At 38.8% G+C, this 24,485-nt stretch overlaps 1 protein-coding gene across 1 annotated transcript in view; it reads left to right on the plus strand.

The window, feature by feature from the left end:
* The first annotated feature begins 5,634 nt into the window (after positions 1 to 5,634).
* Positions 5,635 to 24,485, plus strand: part of LOC145406445 (lachesin-like) — a 478,282-nt gene continuing 459,431 nt past the window's right edge. Inside the window, exon 1 of the mRNA XM_080277600.1 lies at positions 5,635 to 5,748. Within this exon, the coding sequence (XP_080133726.1) occupies positions 5,661 to 5,748 (88 nt within the window). The 5' untranslated portion in view covers positions 5,635 to 5,660. The remainder of the gene's footprint in view (positions 5,749 to 24,485) is intronic.

The following is a 24,485-nucleotide window of genomic DNA, read 5'->3' on the forward strand; positions in this document are numbered from 1 at the left end:
ATAATAATAATAATAATAATAATAATAATAAATAATAATGATAATAATAATAACAAAAATCTGTAGTTCTCTGGCAATCAGGGACATACCACCGCAGCTTTGCCAAGATTATTAACGAACGAGCTTCATATCTCAGGATACTGCCCACAAAGGCTGGATAAAATTTGTCCACTTGATTTTGAGATATTTTGGGAACAGACAGACAGATACACACACAGACATAAACAGAGACGCAGGCAGTTAAAATTATCGCCCGGGTAGACGAACGATAATCATACGAGTAATTATAACAACGCTCCCAGGCTGAGAAGGATGAGGGTATGAGCTAGTGATCACATCACTGAAGAGCAGCTGGTCTTTCTCAGTAATGTACAGCAAAGGACTGTTGCAATATTTATTATATAGGGCTATGTCTGTATGACTCTGATAACAGTTTCCTATACTTTCTCATTTACCTATCCCTGTCTCTGCATCCTGCCCATCCAGTTTATAACAGTGGTGAATATTTCTTTGATAATGATGATGATGATGATGATGATGATATGATGATGGTGTTGGAATCAGTGGTAGTGATGATGATTTAGATTAAAGTGAGGTTTTCGATCCGGTCAGAATCCTGGTAGCAAACTGAGAAGATACCTCCTATATTAATGCCAGAGATGCTATTTGCTTAGTGAGCTGTCGAATTTATTCTGTTGGGAAATTACTGGAGTATTTTGAAGCTGAAACAGCATTTTTCCATCGCCTGTGATCAGTTCCACTCCGTCCACCTTTCTTTATCCTGTTCTAACATGACCGTCTCTTCAGTCTGAAAGCTAAGCTGTATCAACATTTTAAGACTAGTATATGGCTCCCGTCACGAAGCAGTGCTATGTTAAGGATGTAGAACATTAGTATGGTTTTAATCTGCAACTGAAGTAGGTGAAATAACCTGCAAAAGAAAGAAACTCTCGCCAGATTAATGCGGATTTTAGATGGCGCTATGTTGTCTGGCGGAACTTACACTCGTCTAAGGTCTTCCCGTAAAGATACAAGCAGTACTCTGATAGTCGTAAGGGTTATTAGCTTTTACCCCCTCCCCCTCCATCTTTCTTGCTGTGTATGTTATATGCAGATTTACTTTCTTCATTTTAAGGGGTAGATATTTAACGAAGCTGAGAGCTCCGGATAAAGGAGGTGAAGTGGACGGTGCCATGAGGTTCGTAAAACCGAATGTAAGTGACTAAAATTGAAGGACTGCACGAAGCTGACATAATACCCAGATTACTGTCAAGGTGTGAGACTTTATAATGGTATTTGTATATACTGCAGTTATCGAGTGAGAACAGTAGATCTGGCCTACAAAGCGATATTCCCTGTGTGAGTAGCATTGATTGGATAGTATAATTATGGAATGTAGAGACTCGCAAAGGTTGTGTAAACTGCGATACGATGGGATGAAAAAGAGGAGCTGAGACAAACAGAATGAATGAATGGAATGGGGTTGTGAAAAGATATCAGAGTCTAAAGGTAAGAAGAGGAACGGAAGGCCAAGAAGTATTAATTTGACAAGTGACTGTGCGAATGAATAAGTGAAGTACGGAAGTGAAGAAGCAAATGAGCTGAAAGGGGATAGAAATGAATAAAGTATGTGTCATATGAGGCGCATGTAACAAGAGTTGCTCCCAAGGTATAACTTAACAAAATTATCTCTGTTTCATGGTCATTATGAAGCACATCTGTATGCGACATGTTTAGTTTGTGAGTTTGAACTGATAATTTCAAATGATGGAATGCCAAGTGTACAGATGTGAGGTCTATTGTACTGGACGCTTTATTTATGATTTTCCTGCTTCTCTTCTTTATCTTATCCTTAGATCTATCCAAGCCAGTGTACTGGTAGGTAAAATTAGGGTTAGGATGATTATGATCCATATCATCATCCGCAGACCACGTTAGGTCACTCTGGTAATTTAACAAATGATAGCTAGTAACTAACGCAAAAGTTGCTGCTTTGCTTCCTCTTGCATATACCACTCTAACCTGAAACTGTTCCCCATCGCATGTGTCTCCTAAGCTAAGTAACATTCTCTTATGATAGTTATGTGGTACAAGACGTCAAGGTACTAAACGTATTATGTATTAGGTAATGAGTCGTGGCAGGGGTCTGAGTCCGTATTTGTCAATGTTTTTAGCCAGTTTGCTGGATAAACAATCTTCATAACATTAGTTGTTATCAGATAACGTTTTCTCTTGTAGTTTTTCAATTGCCGTTCACTGTAGTTTGGTTGTGGAATGCAAGTTAGTTGTGTAAGAAAAAACATAAACTAGTAATTTTATACATAACTTAAGCTCCATAAAGTTTTTAATTATGGAACCTACATAGTAATGGAGGAGGATTTTGAAGGGAGAGAAATAGAACTGGAATAAGGGATTGGTTAGTATTGGAAGGTTTACATGGAAGAAAAATAACCGGGAAGAGGAGCTTGAAGGAAGAGAAGTAACTGGGAGAAAGTGCCCGTAGGAAGAGAAATAGCTGAAAAAGAAGAGCTTAGAGGAAGAGATATAACTGCAAAGAGGGACTTGGGGGAAGAGAAATAACTAAGAAGAGCTTGGAGGGAGAGAAATAACTGCAAAGAGGAGCTTGGAGCAAGAGAAATAACTAAGAAGAACTTGCAGGAAGAGAAATAACTGCAAAGAGGAGCTTGGAGGAAGAGAACTAAGAAGAGCTTGGAGGAAGAGAAGTAATTGCAAAGAGGAGCTTGGAGGAAGAGAAATAACTAAGAAGAGCTTGGAGGAAGAGAAATAACTGAGAAGAGGAACTTAGAGGAAGCGGAAGAACTGAGAAGAAGAGTTTGGGGGAAGAGAAATAAGCTGAGGAAAGGAGCTTGGAGGAAGGAAAATAGGTGAGAAGAGGAGTTTAGAGGACGGCAGATAGCTGAGAAGAGCTTGAAGGAAGAGAAGTAGCTGTGAAAGGCACTTGGGGGAAGAGAAATACTGGGAAGAGGAGCTTAGAGGAAGAAAAAGAGCTTAGAAGAGGAGTTTTGTAGGAAGAGAAATATCGGATAGTAGTAGTTTGGAGAAAGAGAAATAGCTGAGCAGAGTAGCTTGGAGAAAGAGAAATAGCGGAGAAGAATAGATTGGAGGAAGAGAAACAGATGAGGAGAGGAGCTTGGAGGAAGAGAAATAGCTGAGAAAAGGAGTTTGGGTAGTGATGAAAGGAATGGAAAGGAGAGACATGGAGCTGAAAAAAGTTGTCTGGATAGCGATGGAAGGGCCTAAGGAAGGAAATGGAGCTTGAAAGAGTAAGTTGCTTCATGATGATGGAAAGTTTTGAAGTGAGAGGATTGCATCTGGAAGGAGGATGGTGGTTAATGATGGAGGGTTTTGAAGAAACTGAAGTGGGGCTGGAAAAATGGAGCCTAGAGGGTGATGGAAGGAAGGGAAATGGGAGGGTGATGGAAAGTAGGGAAACGGGAAAGGGACAAAGGATTTTTAATGATAGAAGGAGGAACATGGAGCAGAAAAAAGGAAGGTGATGGTGAGGGAGAGAAATGAGGCTGAAAAGATGAAGATGGTTAAAGATGGAAGGGGGAGAAATTAAGCTAGAAAAGGTTATTTATAGAGTGGTGGAGGGGTTTCAAGGGAGAGAAATGGAGATGCTAAAAGGAATCAGGATGATGATGGTTCCTGAAGGGAGATGAATGGAGCTGGAAAATGAGTATGGATACTGAGGGAAAGAAATGGAGATGCTAAAAGGAATCAGGATGATGATGGTTTCTGAAGGGAGATGAATGGAGCTGGAAAATGAGTATGGATACTGAGGGAAAGAAATGGAACTTGGAGAGGGAGTCTGGTTAATGATGGAAGGGGAAAGATAAAAAAAAAATAAAAAGTTGACATATTGATCGAACAGTTTAAGGGAGAGAAATGAAACTGATAAAAGAAAGTTGGTTAATGATGGAAGGTTCTGGAAGAGAAATATGACTAATGGGAGCTTTGCTAGAGAGATAACTCAAGCTTGAAGAAAAGGAAGTTGATCAGCAGTTGATGTGAAGGAAATGGAGTTGTAAGATGGGAGTTAGTTGGTGAAGGAAGACTTGAAAGAAGTAGGAACGGTACTGGTGGAAGTGTTGGTGATGGGAAAAGTGATTAAAGAGACGCGGCATTAGATACATTGTAAGAATGACTCATTATAACAAGAAATTGGAAAGTGGGTTGGGTACAGGTGTGGTCATACTTAACCTGGTGCGTAGTAGGTGAAAGGGGCGTTGTTGAATAAGGACAGAGGTGCCTGGAGGTCTGTTAGCTGATGCCCTCCCAGGATGCGGCGCAGGGCCTTAAACAGATTCATTGATACATAATCAGAGAGATAGATTTCTTAAGATTCATTAATCAAGTTTGATATGTTCAAGCAAGAAGACCACAACACTAAGCATGCCATCGCTACATTTATTTAATGAATATTTGAGCTTTGCTAGTCTTCACTCTCTTCTGTGAATGTTTACTCAGGTTCACGGCAAATTTAGTCCTGTGAGTTAAGGTAATGTGTAAGCCAAGAATAAAACCTAGGAATGATAATTGGAAGTAAGATTTCAGGGGCATGCCTGAGGGATCATCCGTAAAATACTCCTGTTTCCACATCCGTACTTATTTCTCGAGATCCACATTTTTCTGGAGAAACGTCAGATCTTTTACCGATGTGAATAGGTGCATATGCGCTGCACAGGTGCGGCGAGCAGGTGTGGCGCGGGCGGGGCGGTGTGTGGGCGGGGCGGGGGAGGAGCGCCGCAGGGGCGGAACGGAGGGTGGCGCCAGCTAGGTCGCCTTGGCCTGTGGGCGGAGTCAGTCACCAGTGTCCTCTGGGCCGTCGTGTTGTGCGGATTCCTGTTGCGTTGCTCCGCCACACCAACCATTGCTGCCTGCCTTTCCTTTTTGGTGGCAGGCCACCCCTTACCGCAAATTGGGGTTCAGTGCTCTTGTATATATTAAATGAAACTCCAAGATATTATGACACAAATGCATTGCAAAACACTGCCGACAAACTTGCTGACACTAATTTCAAGATACATATAACACTAATATTTAGTGACGAATGAATGAATTCACTAGTCCAGGATAACACAAAACATTAAATATGTATTTTTTATTATGCATTCATTTATGTAGAAATCAATTTTTCAGAATAGGTTTTGTGATTTCTAATAACAGTAGCAGATTCTAGGCCAACTCACTGTGGAGTGGTTTGTGATGAGAGATGACACACAGGTTGAACTCCTAACACAACACATCACAACAACACTTGAAGAGCAAAGGCATTGCCGCTGTCGTGATGTCGTATCATAACCAAACGAAGCATCTTTAGACTGGAACTTAGCCAGATAAATATTATTAAGTGAGAACGTCGGGCTATCAGGAAAACTGACGAGGATATAACCGTATCTTGGTGGGGGAGAAATTTAAACATTTCTGTGTGACAGACAAAGTAGTTCAAAGCAAGACTCCGATCATTGTTGTGCCGTCTGTGTATAAACGCAGTAAAATCGAACCGAAGAAATACAGTGCACTTCTGGAGAACAGTGTGGATATTGTCACGTTCGAGCAGGGTGGGAGGGGTTGGCACCCCAGAGAGGGCTGGCGGAGATCGGACAGTTCACCTGAGTCAGACGCCTTCGGAAAGGATGAGGAAGCCAGGGCCGTTGAGGTCCTGCGACCGCTGCAAGATGGCGTCCATCGCTCTCTGCCTCTGGACGCACGTGGCTCTCACAGGTAAGAGTACAAGATAATTATGCTCCCTGTACCCTAAATTATCACACTTGTTTAATACAATATGCTGGGGATTATCTTCTGCCAAGTTAATGTAAGTATATGGCATGCCTGTTTCATGCTGATATGTATTATTCTTAATAACGCTTATTTTAGGTCAGTGATTAATTACCCATGATGTTAACATGTACAGTGCATCAATTCATACATTGCAACAGCTCTAATGAACATTATACGTTCGAGGCATCCATTGACTTTTCACGACCTTTTTCAGGTGTTCTTTCTGGACCAATAATTTAAAAGATACCAAAAACGATGTAAGCACAGACCGGTAATAATTATTGTGTGTTATTGCTTAGTTGTCGGTGGCTGAAGAGCGCCAACATCAAAACTCACACGATAAGTTAGCTGTTGGTGATGGTGCAGTACATCAAACCTCCAGCTTTCTATATTGTGTTTTCCAACGAAAACACCATTGTCTCAATAAAGATCTTTGTCTTGTGCCTGGGTTTGCATTATCCAGAGGTGACTAGAGGTTTGGTCGACAACGTAACGCTGTCAAGATTTTAGATACCGGTATGTCTCTAACCCTGAAATATTCTGGCCTACTGTAGACTCGCCTCTGGTTTCTACACGTACAGTAGCTCCCGAAAGTATCTTTAAAGTGTGGTGGTGTGGTGCGAAGAATGACAAAATGAACAGAATGAAACATTATTCCCGGCCACTTGTCGTCTCGGTGCGGTTGGTACGCATGGTTAGGTATCGTTGGTGTTTAACCTTACCTTGTAGTTATTTTACACATAATGTCCAATATATGACTGAATCTCGCATGGCACCTCCACAATACGGCTGGTGTATCAGTGACAAATGGGTTTATTCGCTGCTCTGGGGATTAGTTTCATTTAGGTTAATTTACTGTCTTTACATTTCGTTTACCTCTACCTGTTTCTCTAATATTTTTGTGCCGTTCATATTATACTGGGTGTCATATATCTCCGAGTCATAATCACAGATATTATATAAACACTTTCTCAAAATATATCAGTTCTGGGAAAGCTTGTATACTATTTATCTAGAGTGATGATAGCCTTGTGCTGGTACTCGTGAAAGCATTATTGATGAACCATAGAAAGATTAACCGTGCCTATGTTAAAACTAGTCTTTGTCATCATAATAACATCAAATATATCTACGTATGACAAAGTGATTAGTATTACGTTAGTTAGAAAACGGTATATACAATCCCAGGTCAGATACAGGTGTATGGCAACCACTCCCCAGCATGCAGGGCTGCCAGTTTTGTTGCCATGTCATGCAACACGTATCAGATACATCGTCCATTGTGTCAGAATGTATAGTACTTTTTTTTAAAGATACTTTTGGGAGCTACTGTACCTGTGGGAGGGAAATGGAACTATTATCAGCCAACTTCTGCGTCTATCTATCTATTATCTATATCTATCTATCTATCTATCTATCTATCTATCTATCTATATATATATATATATATATATATATATATATATATATATATATATATATATATATATATATATATATATATATATATATATATATATATATATATATATATATTACAAGGAATTTGTGTAACCAGTGATTTCATGAAATCCCTAGGGAATTCGTGAAATGAGTTTACATTAGGCTGTGTCAATTAAAGTTAGATTAATTTAGGCTGCGGTTAAGTTAGGCTGGAATAATCTGGGTTAAGTTTAGGTTAGGTTGGGTTGGGTTAGGTTAGGTTGATTTACATGCACGCTTATCAACTTATCATTCATCTAATTTAACCTAACCTAACCTAGCCTAACCTGACATAAACTTAACCACCAGCATAACCTAACCGCAGCCTTAATTGAATTAACCCAACCTAATTTAAGCTCCTTTCACGAAGTCCCTAGGGATTTCATGAAATCACTGGTTACACAAATTCACACACACACACACACACACACACACACACACACACACACATCTATATATATATATATATATATATATATATATATATATATATATATCTATATATATATATTGTGTGCGTAGTTAAAAATAGATGTTTTACATTTTCCCTGTCTATTTGTACGTATGGCCCCGAAGCTGGTCGGAGTTTATGTACTGTATTCACCTGTGTCTGATTGTGTACAAGGTACAGTATCTTAAAATGTTTGTAAAAGGATTTCAGTGAAATCTAGTGAATAGGTGGACAATGGGTTAAATAGGACTTTATTAGTTTTTTATTTGCATCTGGATCTGGGTGCAGGAATAAATCGAAATTGCCTTGGCGAAGGTATGCGTTCTTTGATACTGTGATAAACGCAGGACTAAGACAGTAAAATTAATTGACTGTGAGATCATAAATGTTTACTACATTATATTTGTCTGATAAGTCATACCGGTATATTTTACTGGCGTTGGTGGAGGTATTCCTTCTCTTAAGTGTTCTCCAGTTTAGTATCATGTGGCAGTCAAGCTACTACAGGTAACTGGGAAAATAAATGCCAGATAAATTATATGCATACATATGAATGATATGCATGAGTTAAGCTAAGTAAATACCGATACTGTACACAAATATAGCGGATATGTCTTGCGTAAGCGAGACTGCTCACGTAATCTCCTTGAATTCTACGTTTGTGTTTGTGTTCAAATGCATTTAACTTTTTTTTTTTTTTTTTTTAACAGGAAGTTGAGGTTGCGTTAATACATACTTAAGAAAGGAAGAATGCCAGATATCCGTTGGCATATTTTCTTCCTCTTCCTTTTTTCTTTTTCTTTCTTTTTCTTTTTTTTCTTTTTTAGCCGTCTTTAACTCTGAGAGGAATTTTGAACTGCAGAGGTTTAAGTACAAACGTCATTACCTCTCCACTCCCAGGTGTGTTTCTTAACTTGAGTAAAATTGTCTTGTATTTGTTTCAGTTTAAAATAATTATACTACATTAAAGGCATTAATTAAGCTTCATTATACTGATATTCCTGAGACCTGATTCACTTAATGTGTGGCCCATTTCGTCTAGGAAGTAATGTTCATTATTTTTTTTGTTCCTTTCTATTATGTGCTCACCCCATTAATAGCTACTTGAGGGAAATAGGGTTAGGATGATAATTTCAGACGAAAAATCCAGCATACTGCTTTTACAAGTGCAGGAAATAGGGGTAGGATGATGATTAGGACAGCGACAAATCCAGCATACCGCATTTACAGGTGTGGGAAATAGGGTTAGGATGATGACTGTAACAACAAACGTTCTTAGTATCAGTAACAGCTGTAACCTCAGGTTCATCTGAAACGTAAACCCGGTGGACTGGAGGCTTATATTGCTTTTTAGTCCACCATCCTCTTTTCGGGATATAAAGAAGGACTCAAGGATTTTTTTTTTTTTAAACAACCGACAGATGAGCTGATCAATTATATCCATGCTACCACGTGAAAGTGTCCCCTTCCATCACTACGAACGATCCTGTTCACCGCATTCACACTATTATGGGGAAAAAATTTATAATAATGACGATAATGACGAGATGAACAATCCGATGATGTAGCATATGTTTGCAGCTTTATTCTTGTTACCACCAGGCGATTTTATTCAGCTTAGGAAGGACCTTTATTAGTAAAGGTATTCATGAAAACTACAGTACATGTATCCCATCCAATTCCAAACGCCTTTTCTAAGCTAAAAGAAAAAGCTCCGATAAAGTGCGCTTTGTGAGCACGTGACGAGCGAGCGAGGGTTTGGTATATAAGCCTGTCATTAAAATCTCATGTTGGCGGGAATTTTCAGCATTCCTGGTGAAGTACTTAACAATAACAGAAGAATAATTGAGCCGAAATATTTATAATCTCTCTCTCTCTCTCACACACACACACACACGCACACACACACACACACACACACACACACACACACACACACACACGCACGCACGCACGCGCGCGCGCAGTCAACATCTGAAAGTGAAAAACAACTCATACCTCTTGTGTGTCAAATTCCGAGTGCTTTAAATCGATTTCATAGTGGAGTATGTCAGTTGAAGCCCTCGATACATTCCCTTGAAAAGTTGGAATTCAAGGGGTTTCTCGGATCTCATGAGTAAACAGTTTCTTTGGTCTCATGAGTAAACATCTGTATTATAATGATCCGATTTCTGTGTGTGTGTGTGTGTTTGTTACCGTAACACAGCAAAAACGGCGCAACGTAGCGCAATTTTTGTCAGAGCAAGGTACTTTTAAAATACTCTTAACTTGAAAAACAAAAAACAATTTCCAGTCCAATCGGGCCACCGGTTCCCGAGTTCTGAGTCACTTGTTGCCTTTTGTTTCAAATTCATTATTTGTTTTTAGTGGAGGGGATGGATTCATTCTTGGTCTGGCATTGAAATTACCTTTACCCCTTCAGCCAGATGACGATTTCTTTTCACTAATATTCTTGCTACCTCCAGGCACTTATACTGAGCTTATAGTGCACCTCTTGTAGTGAAGGGGAATAACAACACACTGACAAGTTTCTCATGAACTCGATATAATCGCACAGACACAACATGAAATGTAATGAAAAATACGGAATTTAAATGAAGGGATTCATAAAGACTTTTTTAAGTCGTTACTGATCGAAAAGTCTCTTGAGCTGAATAAAATCGTCTGGACATATGAAAAATTATGAAAAGAACGTTGTTTGATTGAAGGAGTTAATGAAGGTTATATTAAATAATATTTTGAAAAAATCTCCCTAGTGCTAAATAGAAAAGTCAAGACATAGCAAAAATATAGTGAAAAATATGCCACTGGGTTGAAGGGGTTAATGTTCCCTGTCCGTAAGCGCAGTAGCAAAAGGGAATGCAGTATAAAAAGAGATGATGCTGTCATTATCGAGTTTTGTATTACATCACATAACATAGCTCGTTCACTTCAATTTGGTGGGGATGTCCGTTTCTTTGCAGCCATTTCCAGTCGTTGATGTGGCAGAATCATACTATAGTCTAGCTGCTTTTTATCGCACTTCTTGACTAGCACTCATTATGCTGTCAGGCAGTCAAGAGCAATGTACTACATAGCATACGTAACCCATTAGCTCCCATAGTCCCTCTGCGAGGGATTTTGTCTGAAGTGCACTAAGCGTTCCGCCCTCCGCCTATCGGCTCATGGTCGCAAATCACATAGGTCCCTATCCCGGGGTTCCCTTCTTTATTAACTTTTGATAATGCCCAGCTCTGTCCTATACTGATGACACTGGGAGCAAATGGGTTAAGTTTATTCAATTCAGCTTGGCTGGAATTTTCGTCCTTTTCCAGCCTTTTTCCATATCTCAGTGGTTGCAGCCTTTTTCCATATTTCAGTGGCAGCAGACTAAGACTATTATTGCTCTGCACCCTTTTTACATCACTTCATCGTGACTAGCACCGTAATCTAGTGTCAGTCTCGTGTTACAGCGCAGCATTCAAGAATGTGATGATGATTTTACGTCTAGTTAATGTTACAAGTGAAATTAAATGTCACCAATACCTCAATGAGAGATTAGAGAATTTCAGTCGCCTAATAATTATCCCTGGAATCACTATCATGTATTCGTGTTTTATTCGTTACCCTTTCCATGTACCAGACTCCTTTATTCAACTTAGGCAAGGCCTCATTCACGGGGGGAAGCGGGTTAACTATGGCTAAATCCAACTCCTCATTTCTGAAAGTCTCCCCTAAGATGATAAAATTTTCTGGCGGTACAGTAGCAAAAAATAAATTGCATATGATGTCCTCGTAATGAACAGGCTAAATCATATCAGGTTTGTATGATATCAAGGAGAGAGAGAGAGAGAGAGAGAGAGAGAGAGAGAGAGAGAGAGAGAGAGAGGATGGCAGTGAGTGAAAGGCTTGAATGATTAACCCCATGAACCGATGACGTGTTTTTTAATGTTATTAATTAATTAATTAATTTATTTATTTATTCAGTTATTATTATTATTATTATTTTTTTTTTTTGCCGGGACCGACGATTTTACTGGAAGTAACGGCAAACCTTTACAAGCAAAGAGGTTAATGAAGATAACCCGCTCAATTTGAGGACATTCCTAGGCTGAATGAAATCGTCTAGGGTATAAAAAAAATAAGCATGTAATACGCAACAGGAAAGAAGAGATGACACCTTAAATTGGAACCGGTATACAAACTTCCTTTTGTTCTTTACGATAATTTCAGAAGCACACAACGAAGATGGAACGTGTTTATCGTTGGTATGTATTTGCTGCCTGACTTCTAATGCAAGAAGTAAAATAACCAAAATTATAGTTAGTTCGTTTCCATCTAACAAGGATCGCCAACTCCTTTCAGCCCAGTTGATGACCAGGTGTTATCAGATTAGAGGGCTGATTTGACGAGTAACCAGGGCAACTCATTCCTACCTCATAACTAAGGCCTGCCAGATTTCATGCAATCAAGACTTAGTATTTACTTGCGAGAGTAACCCAGTTCTGTGAGACGAGAACAAGGTGACTCAAGTAGATACAGGCGTTACATAAATCTCTCTCTCTCTCTCTCTCTCTCTCTCTCTGTATTATCTATCTAGTGTATATAGGGAAATAATCGTAGTTAAAAGCTGCCATGCACAGTAGAGATGTTACTGTACAGAAGAGTTGCTCCGATAATGAAAGAATCGTAATGATTTAAGTAATAACTCCTTCAGGCTCCTGTAACTCACTCAGTTGAACAGTGTCATCTGGGGTTAGCTGGAACGTAACAGGGGAGCGGTGCCGACCATGACAAATTAAAAATCCGTAGTGAAGACAGCCAATGCAGGAGACATTTCACAGATCCTCAGGACGGAGACCGAAAAGAATTTTTTATGGTCTTTTGTTACAGGATGTAACTACTTCAGATTTTAAACACTATTGCGATGAGGTCGTTTTATAGGTTATTCTTCCCTGATACCAGACGATTTTATTCAGGTTGGGTGAATCGCCTGGTTATGAAGGGGTTAATAAGAGCTGTACTGTGTCCAATATCTCCATCTGTAAAGACCTCCTTATATCTGAAGAAAATTGTTCGAAAAGTATCAAGAATAATTCACAAATATGTCGTGTTGCCGGAAGGTGTAACAAAATAACGCATCTGATTAATGTGTTAGCACTGGGAAACAGGTGCTAGACAGAAATAGATCAAAACTCAATTATTAGAGCATGAATATGCCAGCTCAGAGGTTTAGAAGACCATGGTTATACCAGACAGTAATATATACGATACAAATGTGTCTGAGAGATATATTTCCAAAAAGATATCACGAGACAAATGTACAATACATATATTTCTTTAATGTATTTTGGGATAAAAACGTCAGACACTATAGCGAGTAATATATCTGACAAATACGGTATATCAGACAAATCGAACAGACAGAATATATATATATATATATATATATATATATATATATATATATATATATATATATATATATATATATATATATATATATACTGAGTTCTTTGTTGTTGGTATGGATATATACTGAGTTCATTGTTGTTCGTTGTTGTTGTTGATTCTCTCCTCATTAGAGGAGACCGGACCTTGCTGTAGCCCGGTTGGTGGAGGTTGGCTTGACTGGGGTAAGTGGGAAGACAGGGCCTGGGGATTGCCCAGCACACACACCCTGTCTCCTGGCTGAGTTTGTGGTGTGTGTGTGTTGTTGGTATAGAGGGTCCGTGGTAAACAATGTATTTAGGAAGGTAATTTGAATATTGTGAAAATTATGGGAGGTTCAGTAGAGCTGTGGGAAAAAGAAGAGATGGTTTAGCAGGACTGTGGTGAAAATAATAGGAAGCTTATCAGGAATATGATGATGATAAAGGAAGGCTCAGGAGGTCATTGATGAAAATAATTGTAAGATAACTATGACTTGGCTACGTGAACATTATGAGTTTAGCGGGATTTACTGTGCTGCAAAAGACTAGGCGATTCAGCTGTACGATGGTGAAATGGAGGTGCCATAGGACTGTGGTGAAAATAATAGCAGGTTTAGTAGGACAATATTAAACCCTACGCTTGTAAAATTTTAGAGTTAGTGGCCATATCCCTGAGTATGGTGATACGAGACTATGATGTGGCCTTAGTGTACTGGCCACACACACACACACACACACACACACACACACACACACACACACACACACACGGAAACTGTGTTAAGTAATAGGTTTAACAACTTCAATGGAATGACGTATTTTACCTATTATTTTTGCTCTCTCTAGACAATTTAATTCAAGTTCGGTTAGATATTTCGTAGGGAAGGAATTGATAAATGGTGTCTTATCCTCTAGTTCGAAAAGTCTCTCCTCAGGAAAATAAAATCGTCCGGCGATGACTGAAATAAAATCAATAAAAATAAAAGACGTCCTTGTAGTGAATGAGTTATCCCGACTATGGTGAACATTATAAGTGGCTTTGCAGGATGATGGTGGAAATATAGTAGGAGACTAGGTAGGATTATGGCAAAAATAATAGGAGGGTAAATAAAAATGTAACAATTGATGATGATGATGATGATGATGATGATAATGATAACGATGATGATGATAACGAGGATGAGGATGATGATGATGGCAATGAAGAAAATGATGATGATAATGATAAAAACCAGCAGTAGATTCAACAGGGTACAAGCAAAAATAGTAGTATTGGATTTGTGATACTATTCTCAGTGGAAGTAGGACTACGGTGGAACTGGTTTAACGTTCAAGGTAGTTTTGTTGTAAGTAACTGAAGGTCAATGTACTTCACTCCGATGACGTATTTTACATTCTCTTAGGCCTATTGGTACCACAGGATGATTTTTTTATGTAGCTTTCGGGATACTTATCGAAATGTTGGAGTTACCCTTAAATACAGTCTTGATGATGTAGTTTAAATTTCGTTATTGCCTGCATGACATTAGGTGTCCTTGCTCTGTCTCTACTCTTTTGGCAATATCAGAGCATGGGACAAATGGCATCTGAGCAGCAGGCAAGTGATACAGGTGTTCTTTAATGGGGCAAGCTGATACTGTAACAGGTAATCCGTAACAAACCCCAGCTCTGGTTTTCTGTACACTTGGCCACTTTCTGTCTATAAATGACACACATCACCATGGGCCTTTTGCTTATATCATAGGTTTTCACGTATATGCCACCACTCTTCACGTGACTCAGTTGCATCAGCAAGTGACACAGTTACAGCAAAATAACGTAGGACGTATGGGAAAAAGTCTTTAACGGCTGAAAGATCATATTTTAACCATAGCTCGTATTCAAGCGATTCCTTAGCGTTCCCACTATGGGCGCCTCCTTTGTTTACAAGCTGCATAGCGTAAAAGCAGTCACTCCAACACATGTGGACCAATTTTAGAAATACTGAGGGTGAAACAACTTAGAAGTTTAATACCTAGGCCTGGTCTACCCAAGGTCTCAGTTAAGACAAAAAATTTTTTTCAAATGCACGAGGTTAGTTCAAAAAGGGCTTAGTATAGGCAGGCCTATGGCGAAAGAAATGCTATTGAACTCAGTGGTCTGTTGACACATAGGATGGCCAGTAAGTTCATGAGAGCATGGGGAAAACGTAGGAAGATTCGTGGTGGTGTGTCCAATATCAAAGGAGCATATTAAGTTGATACGAGTATGGTGAAAATAAAATGTTCAGGGAAAAAGTGTCTCGTATAGGAAAGCGTGATAAAAGCAGTACAATGTCCATTAAGTGGTTAAATAACAGTTTGCAAGCAGGAATAGGACAGTTATGAAATAGTAGCATCATACTGATGAAAGCTTAACGTAAACAAAAACACTTTCAGCAGTATCATATATATATATATATATATATATATATATATATATATATATATATATATATATATATATATATATATGTATGTATGTATATATGTATGTATGTATGTATATATGTATATATATATATATATATATATATATATATATATATATATATATATATATATATATATATATTTATATTTATTTATTTATTTATTTATCAGGAATTGTTGGAAAAATAAACGTTTGTCTCATTCACAGCAGTTTGTGTAAGTAAAAGAACGATGTTTAGCAAGATCAGATTGTGGGAGGAAAGTGCCACATTCATAGAAGTTTGATGGAGAACAAAAATGCAATAACTAGAGGGAAAATCGTTATGTGGATCACTGCTTTTATGTGTGTGTGTGTGTGTGTGTGTGTGTGTGTGTGTGTGTGTGTGTGTGTGTGTGTGTGGGTGGGTATAAAACATATTTAAATCTATCTATCTATCTATCTATGCGATATATATATATATATATATATTCGAGTAAATATGATTGACAGTCAGATAGATAGATGGATAGATAGATAGATAGATAGATAGATAGATAGGTACGTAAATGTAGAAGATTTAAGGTTTAGTAGAAGCATGGCTATCCTGAAATATATGCTTGGTAGGAGCAGGGCTATGGCGAGGAAAAAAATATGGTGGGTTATGGCTGTCTTGAAAAAAAGTAATAATAACTTCGCTTTCCAGGAAATTCTGCCACGAAGAAAAGTTTTTAGTGGTAAGAATCATAAAAGCTTGTGTGGAAGTAGGCCAGTGGTGAAGGCAGTCATGTAGAGTACAGGAGAAATTGTTGATAACATGCAGGATGTTTGGTGGTGGAAAAAATACTTTGGATGGGAATATACTACTGTGACGAATACAACAGATTACTTAGGGGATGTAGAAGTAAGGGAATGAATATCTGTAGTGAGTCCTAGCGAACTTTCTGAGAATAACAGGGTGGTAAGAGCGGTTGTACTGTACCTATGGTGACGGTAAATAATGTCTGATTCTGGAGAGTGTGGCGAAATTAATAGGAGACTCAGTAGATGTAGACAGGTGGTAAAAAGAAAAAAAAAATCTTGCGTTCAGTAGAGCTCGGTGGCAATAGCATGATATTCAGTGTCAAGAAAGTATTATTGCCATGTTTTCAGGAGATGGTGCTTGGTGAACATGGTGGAAAAAAAAAAGGACATTCAGTTTTGGTTAGTCAGTGGAAAGCAATAACGACACATGCAGGAAAGCTTGGCGATAGTAGTGGCACTTGCTGTGATGAGAATATGATTGCCATGTTCACACTCTCCGATTCCTATGTCTCCCTTCCAGCTGAATAAAACCGTCTGGCCTTTGAGTAATAGAATAATAACGATGTCCCAGCTGTAAGGAGGTCAGTGGTGTCAGTATCAACATTCTCAAGCTTTTACCACTCACTCCTAGCAGAAAAAAAAAAAATCGCCTGGCTTTGGTTGGAATAACACACTTGCTAGAACCATGAGAGCATTAAGATTGTAGTGGACGATGATCGCAAGAATAAAATATGTATGTAACCGGGAAAGTGGGAAACCCGTCATTGTATAGAATGCCTAGGTTTTCTATAAAATGCCTAAATCTTTAAGACCAGGTATGAATTAAAATCATCTCTACACATTTCCTTAGTGTAGAATATCGAGTTTGTTTTAGGCAAGTGTGAAACGACCGAACTGCAGCAAACAGGTAAACTGTGAAATCAGTCATTTCATTTACGTTAGGTTAATTTAGGCTGCAGTTAGGTTAGGCTGGAATAATCTAGGTTAAGTTTAGGTTTGATTAGGCTAGGTTCGTAAGATTAGTAAGGTTAGATTAATTTAGATAAACGCTTAATAGCTCAGCGTTCTTTTACTGTAAATTAACCTAACCTAACCTAACCTAACCTAACCTAACCTAACCCAGTCTAACCTAACTTATACTTAACCTAGATTATACCAGTCTAACCTTAACGCAGCCCCCTGTTGTCTATTATATTATACTTTGCCCCCCCCCCAAAAAAAAAAAAAAAAAATGCTAGACATTGTATAGAATACATGGGGATTCTATTAAAATCCCTAGGTAAAGTATATAAGGTCTGAATGAAATAAGCTTATTTTACACTTTGCCAAAAAATGCTCGACATTCTATAGAACGCCCAGGCATTCTATACAATACCTTAGTTTCACACATCGCCGGTAACATACTCGTACATACTAGAAAGATGGCGTTGAATCGAAGAAATTAATTACTTGTTTTTCCCTGTATCAGTAAATCAGTTAATTAGCTTGTTAATCTTTGTCTGTCTGTCTGTCTGTCTGTCTGTCTGTCTGTCTGTCTGTCTGTCTCTGTCTCTGTCTCTCTCTCTCTCTCTCTCTCTCCTTTATATTCTCAAGCTGCTATACTCACCCTCAGGTGTAAATAGTCTTCTGGTGTATAGTGAAACAGAACACAAAATTTATCTTTACCATGATAGGGTTAAGTTACATATTTACTCATTTGCTTATTTGTCTCCCCAGCTTGCAGTAATATCAACTACTAAAGAGTCCGCTTCGCTCCTGCCACGTCCAGCATATCATAATCGTGTGTTATTTTCTCCCTTTGCTTTGTCGTCTGGTCATTTACGCTCTGACCATTGCTGTCCTGTCAGTGTTTTTTGTCGTGAGGTCGGGCTCATTTGTGCCGCGTCGTGTCGTATCGTCTGCCATGCCGTGTAGTTTTTCGTCATGCTATACTGTGCCAGATCATGCAGCCACTTCCCACTATCGTATACTTTCGTCATGCATCCAGTACTTGGTTACAGAAAGTACTAGTTATAAGCAGTGTCTTTTTTTCGTTATTTATGCAGTCAAGTCCATAATTAATTGCAGAAAAATTAACATATTAAAGTTCCACTGTTATTCATACATCAGCCTTGCCAGTTTCCTCCAGATAACGATACCAGTATTATGGAAAGGCGGTGATATTAGCATCAAAACATTTATGGCATATAATGGAGACAGTCTGCAAAATATCTTGATTGAACTACGCAGTTTGCCCTATCTTCAGGTATTTGACATGGAGTTTCGAGTATACAATCAGCCTACCCTTGGCTTGCCTTAAAAAAAAAATAAAAATAAAAAAAATAAAAAAAGAAGGAAAGTTCTGTTGAGCGTGTGTTTGTTGCTCGTTATATCAGGCTGATGCACATTTAAGGAAAAATACGTAATTCTTGCAGTACGACTAAATGTTCTGAGTGTGTTACTGCACTTATAACCAAGTCAATTTATTCAGCCTACTACAGATCTGGCAGAGTGAAGGAGTTAGTGGCAATATCTGTTAACTTTCTCACGATCGGGACAATTCTAGTTTTTAATTCCAGCAAACACCAGAGAACTGTATTTAGCCAAGAGTCATGAGATCCTGATGGTGTACCTGGATTATACATATGTGTCCTGTTGTGTATTATCGCTTCAAGGGTCGGATACTGATCTTTGCAGCACGTGTTCCTCAAAGATTTTATTTGTCTGTTACATCTTAATACCTTCTTTTATGTTACTGAGGCATACATAATCGATATTAAACAGACGTGTTGTATACACGGAAATGACGAAATGAAAAATGGAATAAATCGCTGAGAAAAAAGTGCTTCAAAGTTTAACGACAATACATATCATTAATCTACTTCAACTTGAGACTGCTAAGATGATTTAATTACTGTAGATAAGTAGTACATCATTAACCAGTAAGATGCATTTAATACCTAATATTTTTTTTTACCTGCAATCTTACTAATTGCATTTAGTATCCCCATTAAGGATTAGGTTTATTGATATCTTTAGAGAACAACAAATGTATAAAAGAATAATTATTTTTATAACTGATGTTTATTCCCCAGACTGCTGTATAGATCTTAATCTACATTAACGTCGTGCGTCGTGGGTAACTTCTCTGTTTTACACGGCTCTGCAGCAGGTATTCATGAAGTACTCTTTTCTGATACACACAACTTTTAGACAACTCCATAAATTCTTTCATTATGAAAGATCTGTCCGAGGGACTGCGTCTAAGTTTTTCACCACCAAAGATCTCGCTAAACCTGTAAGAAATGTGATCTGGTTACAGTAAGAACAAAATACAAAAGGACGTCGTCACACTGAAGGGTAACTGAGATACACTGACCCACTTTTGTCCCTGCACTAGTGATTAACTAAAGCACTCATAATTACCCCTTATATGGGCGTGAAATTGACGAGATCATTGCAGCAAAGCCTTGCTATTAATATTACCTAACTATATAACGCTTAATGCTATTTATTTGGCGTAATCATTTAAATGTGGCGTTCCTGGGAAATCTAATCATATGGTAGTGCGTGTTTGATAAATCGGTAAATTATATATGCAGTCATTTTATAATCTGTCACTATCAGGGAGTTCAAACCGCTCCATGCATTTAAATTAATGAGCTCGTTTACCACTAGCAACCTATTGATGGGTGCTGGAGAGGGGAGCCTTGACGCTGTGGCAACGATACAACCAAGCAGTAGAAATGCCCGGTTTTACAAATGCTCCTCGACGCTTTATTCACTGAAAGGAGGATGGTGCTCTGTAGGAGAAAAGTAACTGCAACTTGCAGCCAGCGGGTTCACGTCCAGATAAGCCTGGGATTGCAACATCAAAAACAGCAACTTTACGATAGCCTAGATAGCATGAGATGAATTCAACAGTTACAGTAGCGGTACTATTTACTTTCTCACCAGACAGTTCAAAATTCATTCGTTTATTCAATCATTTATCGTCTCATCAGGAGCATAGAGGACTGTGGCTATCTTACTGGATTCAGACATTTAATGCGAGAGATCAGTTGCTCTTCCTTGAACGACGTTTTAAGGGGATCAGGCCCTAAATAACACTCGAATGTAAACCTTTATGGGTAACATTCGGCTGGAGCTGTTTAACGTGCCGAACCACCAGCCATTTATTTACTGGTAATATATTTACCATCCAACGTAGTAAACGGTTTTCTGGGTTACGGGAAACCATTGGCTTGACAGTCGCTGTAGAATCACTTGAAGGTAATACTAGATAGAGTACGGAGCTAATACATGAGCAAGATCTCGGTGCAGAGAAATATTTTATGCATTCCTATGACAATCAACGGGCAGTGCTAAGTACATAATTGAAATGACTCCAATACAAAGTGGCATGAAATAAGCATGGGGTGTGGAGTGTGACATCTGTACAGAGAGGAGAGGTAACCTTTGTTTGATACACAGTGAAAAATTAGAGAAAGAAAAATCAGATCAAGTACATATTTTGCATGGCTGTGCTTGTGAGATGTGGCAAAGTATCGGGAAGGCTTAAATGATGCGTGAAGAAATGTGTGACTCATTTAAGTTTAGCTAAATTTCCCATGTTACTATGATATTTTGTTCCACTGTGTATAGTAGATCTCATACACTCATTTGTGATGGAAAAAAAAAAATGATGATAATGATGATGAAAAATGTTGACCACGATAACAGTTTAACAGTCATATAAATTATAGCAGTCTTTAAGCGATCTTCTTCTGCTTTTGTGAGTGCTACCGAATCATTTTTTTTTATTACTTTTTTATTTTAACATCGAGTAAATTCACTGGAAAATGTATGGACACATATTTGCTTGCATTTGTTTCAGTGTAAAGGATCCCTGTCTCTCACACCATACACATCATAAACTACACAGCTATAACTACTCTTCTCTCTCTCTCTTTTTTTTTTTTTTTTTTTTTTTTTTTTTGCACCATAAAAAGGTAGATATAATTGTTTTCTTTCCTCACCACTTAAAAAATGTATATACTCTCGTTTTTCCCTTCCACTATAAAAAAAATAATCCTTTATTTTTCCTGCCCCTCCCATCATTAAAATAGTTTTTTTTTTTCTTTCCCTCGCATCACAAAACTGTCTACTTTTTTTCTTCCTCTCCCCTTAAAAGACAACTGCCTTTTTTTTTTTTTTTATTCGTTCCTCCACACCATAGAAAATAGCTACTTTTTTCTTTTCTTCCCCTCGTACCTTAAAAATAGTTACTTTTTTCTTATCCTCCCACCATAAAAATAACTCAATTTCGTTTCCCGGGCCTCCCAACATAGCTTCAGCTACCTTTCTCTTTTCGTCCTTTTCCGCAATACAGGTAACTACTTTCTTCTTTCTTCCCTTCGCACAATTAAAAGAGCATTATGTCTCTTCCTCTCCTACCATGGGAAACCTACTTTTCTCTTTCCATCCCCTCACATCATGGAAATAGTAACTTTTCTCTTTTCCTTCCCGTCCACATATAAAAAATAGGTACCTTTCCCTTTTGCCGTCTCTCCCATCATTAAACTAGCTGCCTTTTCTTCCCATCCCGCCACAAAAAAATAGCAACATTTCTCTCTTCCTTCCTCACCCACCATAAAGTCTTGATGTCCTCTCCCCGTCACCCCTCATCACCGCTTCCCAGTCTCCCCAAACTTTGCTAATTCTCTCCCCCGCACCTCCCTCCTCCTCTCTGTCACCCTTTGGCCCTCTTCTTTGGTCCCCGTACCCTCTCAGTTAGCCCTATTGGAGACGTCTGTATGTACCGAGGTTATTTTTAACCCTTAACCACGTACCACTTGAACGTACGACGCCTCTTTCACTTCACTCAGGCCACCACTAGACAATCCATTAAAATTTGGAGAGACCTCTAGTGGTGAAAGTGATTGTTAACGATATGGATAACTCCTCCAAAGCTGAATAAAATTGTCTGCATGTAGAAATAATTGACTGACAGTTACGTCACCGAACTAAGAGCTTAAAGGACAAAAGTTCATTCTCAAGATCAATAACGTCGTCTAGCAGTAGCAATAAGAAGAGTTACGATTTCTCAGTTAAGGTTATAATCCATGCCAGCCAACTTGATAGTAGATCCGCATCCTCTCCGAACAGCTCCCTCTAATTACCTGAGGTCATTTTCGTCCTGCAGATAGAGCGGTCATTTGTCTTACACTGTACGTTCATAATTGTTCCGAAATTTCACTCCGACCTTCTTTGAGTCTCGGATAGTAGCTTAGAGGGCGTGGGTCTGTTGGGATTAGTGTGGGATGGGGAACGTATACGGTAGTTGAAGATTTTATGGAAAAGGAGAAGGCAGGCTCGTTGACTCTGACGATAGTTTTTGAAGCATGTGAGGTAAGCTGAACGTAGATGATCTCTCAGTATAGTTGCTGGCCTCACCCTAAAATAAGGAATACTATTTACTCGTAATTAACTCTGACAAATGGTGCCAGGCACAACAAACCTCGCCAGATAGCAGTTATTTTATCACTGTTAAATACTGAATTGGTACTGTCGAGGGGGGTGTGAGCTGGGATCAGGGCAGTGAAATGGGGGGGGAGAGGGCGACATGGAGGCGATTTGTTTGTGGCCACTTCTAAAGGGATTACGGTGTCTGGCAATAGATAGATAGAGACAGTACTGCCATTCCTGAAAATCCGTGATGTTGCGTTTGACCTTTCAAGGTCACTCAAGGTCATAGGTCGAGGTGCCAAATGAAATCTCATTCATGGTACCAAAAGAAAGGCCATATAGGACTTCCTATCCAGTATGTTGATAATAGTAAATATCTTTATTTTCAACCGTTTTCAAGTTATAGCCCTCTGAAAATCTGTGTTCTTGCTTCTGGTCCATCAGGGTCACTTTGGATCAAAGGTTATGAAAACCCATATGCGACTTCCTATATGTTGATAATAGTAAATATCACTATTTTCAGCCAGTTTCGAGTCATAGCCCCGTGAATATCCGTAACATTCAGTTTCACCTTTCACGGTCATTTAAGGTCAAATGTCATGGTACTAATTAAAGGTCCATATTTGACTTCCTGTAAGTTGGTAATAGTAAATATCTGTCTGCATCCAGTTTCGAGTTATACCCCTTGAATATTTGTGACCTGACTTTGACCCTTCAAGCTCACTCAAGGTCAATGGTCTTGGTGCCAAATGAAAGCCCATATCGGAGTTCCTGTATGTGATAATAGTAAATACCTCCATCTTCAACCGGTTTCAAGGTATAACTCTCTGAAAATCCATGACTTTGATTTTGACCTTTCAGGGTCACTCGATTACCTCCAAAATTTAATCACTTCCTTTTGGAACCCGTGCCCACGTAGCCTGAAAGTTTCATGTAATTTCATTCAGCTGTTTTTCCGTAATGTTGCCAACAAACAAAAAAACAAAGAAAACCAAAAACAATACCTCGCCGAACTCCGTCCTGGGCGGGATCACGTCTTGGCGCTCTCGGTTTTAGTACGTCGCTTCGTATTCTATTACAGCTTACGGAGGAAACTGTTTATTGTCTAGCTCAAAGAAAATCACCTAGTTGAAAAAAAATTGGCATACCGCTCGTGTACCCCTGTCATTTAACACTGGTACGATTGTTTATACCTGAATGAAATGAACCACGCTCTCATCTGGAAGACTACGGTGTGTTTCATGAAATTCGATGATCCTTAAGGCCCTTGCACACGATCAGTGGCCAGCTGTGGTGATGGAACGTAGTAATGGAAAATGCTTGGAAAATTATCATGTAGACGTGACGAACTGAAGCGCCATTCCTGCCTCAGATCCACTGTTTATGGCGTGTTTTGTCGCCATGCTTCGAAACTGATGAGGAGCGTGCTCGGTCGCCACAAATGCTCACTGATCGTGTGGAAGGACCATTAGTCAGGGGTAGGAATGAGTCTACTTGGGAACTAATCAAATCGACCTTCCAATCTGACTACATTTTACCATCAACTGGACTGTAAGGAGCTAGGGATTTTTGTCAGGGCAGTAGAAACTTGCTTTGGCGTGCCATGGTGCATTGCCACCAAAAGAAAAGGAAAGGCCACAATTTCAGTCTTTTAAAGTCAGGCATCATTTAAATTTCTT

This window comes from Coenobita brevimanus, chromosome 70 (genome assembly GCF_032717465.1).
Source record: "Coenobita brevimanus isolate Jiangsu-jjx chromosome 70, ASM3271746v2, whole genome shotgun sequence".
NCBI classification, from domain to species: Eukaryota; Metazoa; Arthropoda; class Malacostraca; order Decapoda; family Coenobitidae; genus Coenobita; species Coenobita brevimanus.